Source organism: Myotis daubentonii, chromosome 9 (genome assembly GCF_963259705.1).
Source record: "Myotis daubentonii chromosome 9, mMyoDau2.1, whole genome shotgun sequence".
Lineage (NCBI taxonomy): Eukaryota > Metazoa > Chordata > Mammalia > Chiroptera > Vespertilionidae > Myotis > Myotis daubentonii.
The window spans coordinates 3,419,245-3,431,510 of NC_081848.1; the positions used below are offsets into that span (position 1 = coordinate 3,419,245).

The 12,266-nt window shown below is 50.8% G+C and overlaps 1 protein-coding gene across 1 annotated transcript; it reads left to right on the top strand.

The window, feature by feature from the left end:
* The first annotated feature begins 4,576 nt into the window (after positions 1–4,576).
* On the top strand, positions 4,577–9,333 carry LOC132240484 (T-cell surface glycoprotein CD3 delta chain). Its single transcript, XM_059707690.1, has 5 exons — positions 4,577–4,793; positions 6,422–6,634; positions 7,104–7,235; positions 7,514–7,557; positions 7,756–9,333. The coding sequence occupies exons 1-5, from the start codon at positions 4,739–4,741 to the stop codon at positions 7,819–7,821; spliced, it is 510 nt and encodes a 169-aa protein (XP_059563673.1). The 5' UTR covers positions 4,577–4,738; the 3' UTR covers positions 7,822–9,333.
* The last annotated feature ends 2,933 nt before the right edge of the window (positions 9,334–12,266 follow it).

Here is a 12,266-nt window from a genome sequence, read left to right on the forward strand (position 1 = left end):
AGTTGTTGCTTGTTGCTAGTTGTTGCTGGAACTAACGAATCAAGGGGGGAACTCCTGGGTGCTCAGGGCTGGAGCTCTGACAAGAGAGCCACTTCACCCCGGGTCCTCATACAGCAACGTTTTACTGTCCTTTTGAGATGAGATCATCAAAGAGGTACCTGCTTGGAAGGAAACAGGACAATTCCAACAAGACAGCCAAGCATTGCCAAGGACAGGGACTGAGCTGAGTTTCCGAGATCTCAGGCCCTATCTCTCCCAGCCAGTCAGTCAGCGAGTCAATAAAAATGGATGGAACTCTTGTCATGTGCCAGGCACAAGCCAGGTGTTGGAAACACAGAAACAAGTGAGATATACATGATCTCTGCCCTCAGGTAAATGATAGTTTAACTACGACAGTGTGGTTTCCGAACCCCACAGGCCACGGGGCGAGGGTGGGAGTGGGAAGGGGAGTACATTTGTCTCTTGGGAAGGCTCAACTCTGCCTACAAGTCAATCATATTGTTATTAATAACTATTTCTCACTGAACACATATGATGTGTCTAGTATCATGCAAACATCATGTTCAAATCCTTATCACAAATGCAGAATACATCACAGCGCACCAACAGCAGACTAGAGGAAATAGTTTATGTTTCTCTCTCATCGATGTTTCTGTCTCTTTCCCGCTCCCTTCCTCTCTCTAAAAAAATAAAAATAAAAATAAATAAAAACTTATTAAAATAAAAAAGGCAGTGGAAAACACCCAATCAGAACAGTAAAAAGAAGAAAAAAAAAAGGAAATAGTTTAAAGGACCTCTGGGACAACATAAAGTGTAACAACATTCACATCATAGGGGTAGCAGAAGAAGGAGAGAAAGAGCAAGGGATTAAAAATCTATTTAAGAAATAATGATGGCCTAGCCTGTTGCTCAGTGGTTAGAACATTGGCGTCCACACTGAAGGTCACGAGTTCAATTCTGGTCAAGGGCACATACCTCGTTTGCCGGCCTGATCCCTGGCCTTATTTGGGGCCTATGCAGGAGGCAATCAATCGATGTGTCTCTTTCACCTCGATGTTTCTCTCTCTGCCTCTCCCACTTCCTTCCACTCTCTCTAAAAATCAATGGAAAAAATATTCTCAGATGAATATTAACAAAAAACAAAACAAAACAAAAAGAAATAATGATGAAAAACTTTCCAGATAAGAAAAAGCTAAATAAGTTTACTACCACTAACTAGTACCACAAGAAATGTTAAAGCGTCTTCTTTAAAAAGAAGTAGGAAAAAATAAAAAATATGAATAAGAAAATACTGCAAAGAAAAAATGTCTCACTGACAGAGACAAACACATAATACAGTCAGTAGATCGACCAACACTAAAGCTAGGACAAAGATTAAAAGGCAGAAATGGAAGATCAACCTTGGCTGGTTTGGCTCAGTGACTAGAGTGTTGGCCTGAGGTCTGTAGGGTCCCTGGTTTGATTTCGGTCAAGGGCACATGCCCAAGTTGTGGGGTTGATCCCCAGTAAGGGGCGTGCAGGAGGCAGCCGATCAATGATTCTCTCTCGTCATTGATGTTTTTATCTTTCTTTCTCCCTTCCTCTCTGAAACCAATAAAAATATTTTAAAAAGTGGGAAGATTATGTGTAATTACAACAGTAAATTAAAGGATACACACAAACACACAAAAAACATGATAACAACATAAATATGAAGGGGTGAGTAAAAATGATAGTGATTTTAGAAAGTGTTTGAACTTAAGCGACCATCCACTTAACATGGAAGGTGTAAACATGGCTTGCTATATACGAAACCCATGGAAACCATAAACTGAAAAATCTACAAGAGATACAGAGGAAACAAGATACAACACTACAGAAAGTCAACAATATGCAAGAGGCCTGGGGTGGGGGGTGGGGAGGGCTAGAAGAGGTCAATGGGGGGAAAATGGGGACATATGTAATACTTTCAACAATAAAGATGAAAAAAATACAAAAGAAGGGAGCAAGAGAATAAGAGAGGAACAGAAACTATAAAAACAGTCAGAAAACAATGGATAGGATGGCAATAACTGCTTACCATGAAAAAGAATGAAATCTTACTATTTACAACAACACGGATGGACCTCGAGGGTATTGTCCTGGATGCAGTGAGTCAGACCGAGAGGGACAAGTGCCACATGGTCTCACTTATATGTGGCATCTCAAAAGCAGAATACACAGCCCTGACCAGCGAGCCGCAGTTGGTTGGAGCGTTGTCCTTGCACTGGAAGGCTTTGGGTTCGATTCCCGGTCAGAATGCATACCTAGGCTGTGGGATTGATACCCGGTCGGGGTGCATATGGGAGGCCACTGATGATGTATCTCTCGCATATCAATGTTTCTCTCTCTCTCTCTCTCTCTCTCTCTCTCTCTCTCTCTCTCTCTCTTTCTCTTCCTCCCTCTCTAAAAGCAATAAAAAAGTAGAATAAACAAACAAAACAAACTCATAGATACAGAAACAAACTGATGATTGTCAGATGGGAGGGGTTGGAGGCTGGTGAGATAGGTACAGAAATAAAGAAATACAAACTGAGCCCAGCCCACATGGCTTAGTGGTTGAGTGTCGACCTATGAACCAGGAGGTCATGGTTCAATTCCTGGTCCAGGCACATGCCCGGGCTGAGGGCTTGATCCCCAGTGTGGGGTGTGCAGGAGGCAGCTGATCAATGATTCTCTCTCATCATCTATCTTTCTCTCCTTCTCCCTTCCGCTCTGAAATCAAATATATATATATATATATATATATATATATATATATATATATATATATATACTAGAGGCCCGGTGCACAAAAATTTGTGCACTCGGGGTTGGGAGAGGAGGTCCCTCAGCCTGGCCTGTGCCCTCTCACAGTCTGGGACCCATCAGGAGATAAGGACCTGCTGGTTTAGGCCTGCTCCCGAGTGGCAGAGGGCAGGCCTAATCCTAGGTGTAACCCCTGGTCGGGCTCAGAGCAGGGCCCATTGGGGAGTTGGGGCCCCGCCTCCTGTTATGCACAGAGCAGGGCGGATTGGGAGGTTGCGATGCCACCCTCAGTCATGCTCAGGGTAGGGCCGATTGGGGGGTTGGGGCACCACCCCCTGGCACACTCAAGGCAGGGTCCATAGGGAGGTTGCAGCGCCACTCCTGTCATGCACAGAGCAGGGCCGATCAGAGGGTTGGAGCTCCGCACCCTGTCACACTGATCCCGGTGCTGGGAAGCCTCCCTGCTCTGCTGATCCCAGGGCCAGGACGCCTCTCGGCTCCCCTGATCCCTGGCCCGGAGGCCTCTCGGCTCCGCTGATCACGGGGCCGGGAGGCCTCTGGACTCCGCTGATCACCGGGGCTGGGAGGCCTATGGACTCCGCTGATCACCGGCCGGGAGGCCTCTGGACTCCGCTGATCACCGGGGCTGGGAGGCCTCTCGGCTGATCACCGGGCCGGGAGGCCTCTGGACTCCGCTGATCACCGGGGCCGGGAGGCCTCTCGGTTCCGCTGATCACCGGGGCCGGGAGGCCTCTCAGATCCGCTGATCACCGGGGCCGGGAGGCCTCTCAGATCCGCTGATCACCGGGGCCGGGAGGCCTCTCGGATCCGCTGATCACCTGGGCCGGGAGGCCTCTCTGCCCTGCTGCTTCAGGGCTGTTTGGCTTCACTCTGCTTGGAGCCTGAGTATGCAAATTAACCGCCATCTTTTAGCTTCTATAATTGAAACATTGTATCTTTTGGAGTTGTTGCTTCAGGAGCTCAGAGCCCTGCAGCTGCGGGGATCCTTGACTTTCTCCATCGCTGGGGCAACCAAGCCTCCTATTCTCAGCTGCCTGGCTGCCGGCCGCCATCTTGGCTGACAGTTAATTTGCATATCTCGCTGATTAGCCAATGAAAAAGGTATCGGTCGTACGCCAATTACCATTTTTCTCTTTTATTAGTATAGGATATATATATATATATATAAAAGTACAAGTTGGTAGTTACAAGATAGTCACAGGGATGTGAAGTACAGCGTAGGGAACATAATCAATAATATTGCAATAACTATGTACTAACTGTGCCAGGTGGGTGCAAGACGCACCAGGGCAGGGTCACTTGGTAAGTTATATACACATGTAGCCACTCTCTGTGCACCTGAAGCTGGTACAGCATTGAATGCCAATTGTAATTAAAAATAGAGGAGAAGCAGGGAGCCAAGCCAAGCCTTATGGTGATACCGAGGGCACTGGACTCTGAAAATTCCACCACTGGCCCAGGCCCAGCGGGGAGGCAGTACTGGAGCTGGGATTCGAATCTCTGGTGGGGCGGGGTGGTTTGCTGTCCCAGGCTGCTCGAAGAAGACTGGGCAGGGTCCCACGAAAGACCAGGCAAGTTCTCGTTTTTCATCAATGACCCAGGAAAGGACCATCCTCAACCTCCTTCTACTTCCCAGAAATCAGGCAACCTTCCCCATGTTCTCTGCTGCCTCTTTCACTCCACCCCTACGCTTCCTGTGCAGAGAGCAACTTGCACCTGCTTCCTTCCCCCCCACCTCCCATCCCTCCTCCATCCCCACCGGAAGCCGGCGCACCCGCACCCACACCCGCACCCACCATCTCCCATCCTCCAGGCAGAGAGCAAACAAGGCGTCTTGTCTTCTGGTGCCTCCCCACCCGCCCCTTTCCGGCCTGCGAGTCAGCGGGGAGGGCGGCTCTCCCCGTGCCCGGAGCCCTGGGCCGGTCTAGCTCCTGCTGAGTTCTGTTCAGAGATGGCGCGCAGCAGGTTTCTGGCTGGCCTGGTGCTGGCCGCCCTTCTCTCCCACGGTAAGGCTTGTCCAGGGATGGGGCGGCACCTGCGGGAAGAGACCGAGGGGGACATTACACCTGGAGCGAGGTGGTGACAGTCCTTCCCGGCGCTGGCTCTCAGGCATGCAGGGCTGCCCAGGAGGGAGCGCTGGATGGGGCTCCGGGTCTGCGGAAATGAGCTCTTGGCTTTGACCCGCTCCAGCGAAGGGTTCATCTTGGCCTTGAGTGTCTCCCCGAAGGCCCCAGGCCGGAGGTCTGTAGGGAATGTTGGTGTGTGTGCCCGAGACTGGCCGACAATGGCAGCACTGCTCCTCTCGGATCCAGGCCTCTTGTCAGGAGGCCCCCGTAGGCCACCTCCTGGGGCCGTGGCCCAGCACCCAGGGGAATGCTTGAAGAGAAGAACTAGCTTTAGGAGGAGCAGAAGGGAGGGCAGGTTTGGGGAAAGAGCGACCAACCCATCTTGTTGGCCTGGTTTCTGTCCCAGGGCCCCCTCAGTCCCAGGTGACCTGGGATTAGCTGCTTAGGGACACCCAGCACTTTCAGCGGAAACAGCCCCAAGCAGGACATGCGTGTCGGCTATGAAGTCTGAGGCACCTTCTCCCTGAGTGCGCACACATGGGTTCTTGCCCTGCTGTGTAGGCGCTGGGTTTTCTGGACGGTGCTCTTGTATCCAAACTGGTAGCTGAGCGCGCAGCTCAGGGAGAACGTAGCTCCCACGCTCCTGGGATTGGGGGCGCCGATGCCAGTGCCTCTGTGGACTGGAGATGCTCTCGCCAAAGCAACGCAGTGTTTCTAGCAGGTGCTGTGCGCGCCGCCAGCCCTAACTCCCCGCAGGACTTGCCTTGTGTGGAGCCCCAAAGAGATTTGATACATCTTCCTTTCCGTCCTTCTCCCCTTCAGCGAGGGTGGAACAACTAAAACTCTTTACGTGGGATTTGCCCTGGATTCCCTGCTTGACCCGGGGCTGGTCTCACCCCCACCATCTCGCTCACTGTTGTTGGGCTGAGGAAAGGGGAGGGAGAGGGGGAGAAGCTGAGGTGGGAGCGTTGTAAGTTGGCTGGGGAGTAGAATTGGAAGTTTCCCTGGAGGGAAAATGCAGGCATCTCCCAGCAAGGAGCCTCTGCTTTTTCATGCCCCCTGCGTGCTTTCCCGGGCTCTGCTGCCCTCCTGCTGTCCTTTATTCTATTTTTGAATTTATCGCTATCGTTGACAGTATTGCAGACGTTACCTCCCTCTCCAGGCCTTCACCACCCTTTGTCTGTGTCCGTAGGTTACGCATATGCGTTCTTCAGCAACGTCTCCCCCCACACGCCTCCCTCTGAGATTCACCCGTCTGCTCCCCTCCTACTTCGAATCAGTGGTCTGGATTCATTTCCGGGAAGGTCCCCAGACTAGCCCATTTCTAGGGCTCCCCCTTTACTCTTTGCTCTTCGGGGCCTACCCCCGGCGAGGGCCGCATCCTTGTGTCCCGCCTGGCCCCTGAGGTTCACGGGCAGCCCCTGACGCCTTTCTCTTGTGACCTCTCTCTTGCAAGAAACCATAATTAGACTTGACTAGCGGTCTTTCTTAAGTATGAGCCTCAGCAGAACACGGGGTCTGGGGCAGATCAAAGAGGTGGCTCCAATCACAGTATTTTTTCCCCTTAGTGAGCCCCTTCCTGAAATTCGTGGAGGAATTTGAGGACAAAGTGGTTTTGAATTGCACCGGCATCACCTGGCTAGAGGGAACGATGGGGATCAAGTTGCAGGACAATCAAAGTCTGGACTTGGGAAGACGCGTCCTGGACCCGCGGGGAGTGTACTGGTGCAATGAGACGCAGACACAAGGCACCACATACACCCTGCAAGTATATTATCGAAGTGCGTGCCTTGGGTTGGCATGGATGGGGCCTCTGGATGTGAGAACTTTCTAGCTGGGGGGCGGGGGGCCGTGGTGAACCAGTCTGTTTTCGAAACAAACTGGGGCTCCTCTTATGATGGTAGGAGCCAGATTCTCAGGCCCTCAGAGCTGGAGAGAACTTACCTAAGGAAGAAAGAGCAGTAGGAGCCTGTGACCCAGCAGTAGGGCTGTGTTGGGAGAGCGGCTTGGCCTTTGCCTTGTTTAATTTCCTATAAAGCTGACTATTGTGGGCCCTGCTCAGGGATGCGTCGGGAGGAGGAGTAGAGGTGGATATAGCAAGGCCACCCGCAGGCCTTTCTCCAAGGGTCTTAAGTTCAGGTCTTGACTGGAGAGAGCCTGGGGCTGCCCCAGGAGGCAGAGGTGGCTTCCTGGTCTTGAAAGGCCCCCCCATCTCTTCTCTCCTCCCCCCCCCCCCCCCCCCCCGCCCAGTGTGCCAGAACTGCGTGGAGCTGGACCCTACCACCCTGGCCGGCATCATCCTCACCGATGTCATCGCCACCCTGCTCCTTGCTCTGGGAGTCTACTGCTTTGCTGGACACAAGACTGGAAGGCTGCCCAGGGGTAAGTGGGTGGGAGAGAGAGAGAGAGAGAGAGAGAGAGAGAGAGTGTGTGTGTGTGTGTGTGTGTGTTGTGGGGGTGCCCCTGCCTAGCAGTGGGTCTGGAGTGGGTTGTGACTCACTCCCCTAAGGATTTTTACAGCTGCTATCGAAGGACTTGGGTGCCCATGTTGCTCACGCAGCCTTCCGAGCTGTGACCGCCTGCAGCTCCCCTGCAGAGTCCATAGGGTCTCACAGCTCACCCTCCCAGGCCTTTCTAACTCGCTTTCCTGGCTCTTCTAGCTGCTGACACTCAAGCTCTACTGAGGAACGACCAGCTCTACCAGGTGAGCCCTGGCGGGAGAGATGGGATGGGAGGAGGGGGGAGTGGCGATGCAGAAGCGGACACCAGGGGTGATGTGCGTGTATGAAGGGTCCCGGTGGGAGTTTACTGGGGCTGGGATCTGGAAAGGCCAGGCACCAGCTCTCAGCGGCCGGCTGGGGCCCCCTGGGGAGCCCTGCCCCTGCCCCTTCTCCTCTCTTAGCCCCTCAGAGACCGGAACGATGCTCAGTACAGTCACCTTGGTGAGAGCTGGCCTCGGAGCAGGTGAACCTGAGACTGATGGAGCACCAGCTGCGGGTCCCTTCTCTTCCTGCTCAGCCAATAAAGATGTCTCCTTGCACGCGGCAGCTCCTGCGCTTTCCAAAGCTCCCGGGCCAGGCCTCGGAGCTGTGCTGACTTGGCAGGGTCCTTGCCCTCCCTGCCCACGTGTGTTTTCTCTTCGTCGCTTTCCTTCCTTTGGCCCCCATGGACCCGGTGATGGGCAATCTCTCATTACAGCTTGGCTCACGGTGCTTCTGACCTGGTGGGCTCCTGGGGGCAGGGTTTGCCCACCATGCCCCCGGCTACTTGCCGCCTCCAGGAGGCCCAGCAGCACTTCCTGAGCTTTGGCTCCCTCGCCACAGCTGAGGCGGCTGCTAGTTCGGGGACCACACACAAGTTTCCATGACGTCATGAGCGCAGGTGGCAGAGACATCAAGGGCCCTGGGACTCACTTCTTGTCACAGGACAAGCCTGTGGGAACGTCCCTCTTCTGCTGGGGGATGGCCTTGGTGTTCTGAGCTTTGTGAAGCCACTGGGGGGAGGAGGTCCCCGCCCAGGCCCCTCAGGACCATGTACCTTCCTCCCCCAGAGCCTGCCCTGCGCCCACCTGCATGCACGATAAACTGGCAGCAGAAGCCCTTCATCAATTAAAACACACCATCCCTCTCCACTCAGTTGCAAAACTGGAGCTTGAGACTGGGTGGGGGCTTAGGATGTTTTCTTTTTTTGTTGTGGTTGTTCATCCTCACCTGAGGATATTTTCCCATTGATATTTAGAGAAAGAGAGGGGGAGAGACACACAGAGAGAGAAACATCAGTTGAGAGAGACACATTGATTGGTTGCCTCCTGCACACGTACTGACCAGGGCCAGGGATCGAGACTACAGCCTAGGTACATGCCCTTGCCCGGAATTGAACCCAGGACCCTTCATTCTGCAGGCTGATGTGCCATCAGCTGAGCCAAACCAGCCAGGGCTAGGATGTTTTCAGTAGGTGTCCTCTTCAGCCCTAGTTGGTTTGGCTCAGTGGATAGAGCGTCGGCCTGTGGACCGAAGGGTCCTGGGTTTGATTCTGGTCAAGGGCACATGCCTGGTTGTGGGCTTGATCTGCAGGATGCAGTTGATCAATGAGTCTCTCTCATCATTGATGTTTCTATCTCTCTCTCCCTCTCTGAAATCAAATATATATATCTCCTCTTTAGCTGGTGGGTTAGTGGTGGTTCTGAAACCTTGGGAGCCTAAGGGACTTATTGCGAATATAGACATTTGGGCCCAGCCAGTGTGACTCAGTGGTTGAGTGTCGACCTATGAACCAGGAGGTCATGGTTCGATTCCCCATCAGAGCACATGTTTGATTCCCAGTACGGGGTGTGCAGGAAGCAGCTGATCAAAGATTCTCTCTAATCATTGATGTTTCTATCTCTCGCTCCCTCTCCCTTCCTCTCTGAAATCAATAAAAATATATTAAAACAATTTATTTTTATAGATTTCAGAGAAGAAGGGAGAGGGAGAGGGATGGGAGAGAGAGAGAGAGAGAGAGAGAGAGAGAGAGAGAGAGAGAGAGACTTCATTGGTCTGGGGCATTCAGACTATGGGTGATTTTAGTGGGAAGCAGGGTGAGAAGCACTGCCCTCCTGGGCACTTCCGGAGCCTTGTGTCCTTTCGGCTCTTGCTGTGTGTGTGCCTTGAAAAAGCAGATGGACTGAGGTGAGCTGACTGACTGTATTTAAATTGTGAGATGTGGTGAGTTCTGGCATATACACACGCTTGTGAAACCTGGCTGCAGTCAAGATAATGCACCTCTCCACACCCCAGAGCCTCCCTGTGCCCCGTGCACGGCATCCCGCCTCCGGCCTCTCCCCCGCCCCGGCCGCCACGGGTCTGCCTGCTGTCACTGAGGTTGGCTACATTTCCCAGGTGACATGGATGCAATACTGTATGACAGGTGCTCCTTTTGGTCTGGCTTCTCAGACTCAGTAATGATTTGGAGATTCACGCCTCTTGTTGCTGCATTCACGCTTCTGCCTTGCTTATTGCTTAGCAGCGGTCCCTGTGCGGACATGCATGGCGGCTTGCCTGTTCGACGGTTGCTAGTCTTTTGGCTTGTTTCCTGGTTTGGGCTGTTACACATAAAGCTTCTGTGAACATTTACATATATGTGTAGACCTGTGCTTTTATTTCTGTTGGATAAATACTCAGAAGGGCTATGGCTGGGATACACTTTAAAAAAATCTTTATTGATTTCAGAGAGGAAGGGAGAAGGAGAGAGAGATAGAAACATCAAAGATGAGAGAGAATCATCGACCGGCTGCCTCCTGCACGCCCCACACAGGGGATTGAGCCCGCAACCTGGGCCTGTGCCCTGACCGGGAATCGAACCATGACTTCCTGTTTTATAGGTTGCTGCTCAACCACTGAGCCACACAAGCCAGGCTGGGATAAATTTTTAAAGAAAGTAGTATGGCCATTCTTGTGCCTTTGCACTCCCATACAAAGTGGCTTCTCAAATTCTGACTACAAAGTGCCTGATGGGATTTTGATTATGATTACATTGAATTTATAGACAATTTGGGAAGAATTGACATCTGAATGAGTCTTCCAAGCCATGAACGTTTCTTTTGTCAGATTTATCCTTAAAGTATTTTATATTTTTTAATGTTATTGTATATGGTATTTTAAACATTGAACTGTCCAGTTGTTTATTGGTGTATATAGAAATACAGTTGCTTTTGGTATGCAGTATTGATCTTGTACTCTGAATACTTCTTAAACCTAATTACTAATTCTAGTAGCTTTTTGTAGATCCCACTAGATCAGCGGTTCTCAACCTGTGGGTCGCGACCCCTTTGGGGGTCGAACGACCCTTTCACAGGGGTCGCCTAAGACCATTGGAAAACACATATATAATTATATATTGTTTTGTGATTAATCACTATGCTTTAATTAAGTTCAATTTGTAACAATGAAATTGGGGGTCACCACAACATGAGGAACTGTATTAAAGGGTTGCGGCATTAGGAAGGTTGAGAACCACTGCACTAGATATTCTACATAGATGACCATGTTGCTTGTGAATAAAGACAGTTTAACGTTTCCATGTCCAATGTGGATGTTTTATTTCAGCTCCTTGCACTGGCTACAGCCATGTACAATGTTGCATGGAAGTGGAGGGAGGACATTCTTGCTTTATTTGTGATGTTAGAGGGAAAGCGTTGTCTTCATCATTAAGTATGAGGTTGGCTGTAGGTTTTTCTTAGATGCCCTTTCACAAGTTGAGAACATTCCCTTCTCTTTCTAATTTGTTGGGCATTTTTAGTGAAAATAGTTGTATTGTCAAGTGCTTCTTCAGCATCCATTGAGATGTTTATATGGTTTTACTTTACTGAAAAAGTAAAACCATATAAATTATAAATTACATCGGTGGCATTGTTATGGGTTAGCTCAGCGAGATAGGCCACCGACTCAGAATTTAAATTTTAAGAGCCTTTATTAAGCTGGCCAGCTGACTGCAGCCGCGCCCCTCCCGTAGGAGCATCACAGCTTGCAGTGTTGACCAAGAATACAGCAAGACCTTTTATCTGCAACACTACAAAGCACTTTTTTTAAAAAAGAAAAAACAAACTGCAAAGCAGTTCATTAGCTGTTCCTGGTACTGGCAGGGTAAAAAGTTTACATAAAATTTACGAGCAGGGTCACACCTGGCTGGGTTTAAACATAACACATTGCTTTTCTAGCGAGATAATTAGCAATTTTTCTCTCTCATGGTCCCTGCCCCTCAGCCTACTCAGTAATTCTTTGTCAGGCCCCTGGCCCTAGCACATTCCCTACTGGTCTTATGCCCGAATCAAATCTTTGATTCAGCCTCCTCTTCTAAGATTCTGGAGTTACATTTTATTCACCATGGTGGGCCCAGGGAAATGAATTTAAATTCTAAGCAAAGCCACAAGCAGAACTTCCCTTTCTATGGAAGAGCCAGCCCTTCATGCGCTTGCTGGCGGCGGCCTTGAAAACTACACAGTTCTATCCAATCAAAATGGCCCTGGCATGGCATTTGGTGTATCTAGTCTCTGACCTACAAGGCCAGACAGCCAAGTCTATCTCCCCCATTATTCAAGCAGGCTAAAATGGGCTAGGAAGCAAACTTATCTTCTAGAATAAGAGGCCGTCCAAAGAACAGCAGCTCCAAACAGTAGTCCTACAGAATAGGGGTTTTCCTTCACCTCCCGCCCCCCCCCCCCCCCCCCGCGCCGCCTTGTTCCACAAGCTTTTCAGCCTTGTGGTACAACAACCATGGGATGTTACGGTGAACAGGGGTGTCGATTGATCTTTGACTACTTCCTTCTGGAAAGGGACGATGTCCAAGGGGTTAACATCCTCTTGGAGAGCTTTGTAGGGAATTTTGTCTTATTCATCTTGTTCCTCTTTAGTGTAGGAAGCAGTAATTATGGTGCTT

Excerpts from the sequence above, each read along its gene's own strand:
- LOC132240484 (XM_059707690.1), top strand. The coding sequence starts at position 4,739 with ATGGCGCGCAGCAGGTTTCTGGCTGGCCTGGTGCTGGCCGCCCTTCTC. Across the intron at positions 6,635-7,103 it reads CCTGCAAGTATATTATCGAA|TGTGCCAGAACTGCGTGGAG; the intron begins GTGCGTGCCTTG and ends CCCCCCGCCCAG. Across the intron at positions 7,236-7,513 it reads GACTGGAAGGCTGCCCAGGG|CTGCTGACACTCAAGCTCTA; the intron begins GTAAGTGGGTGG and ends TGGCTCTTCTAG.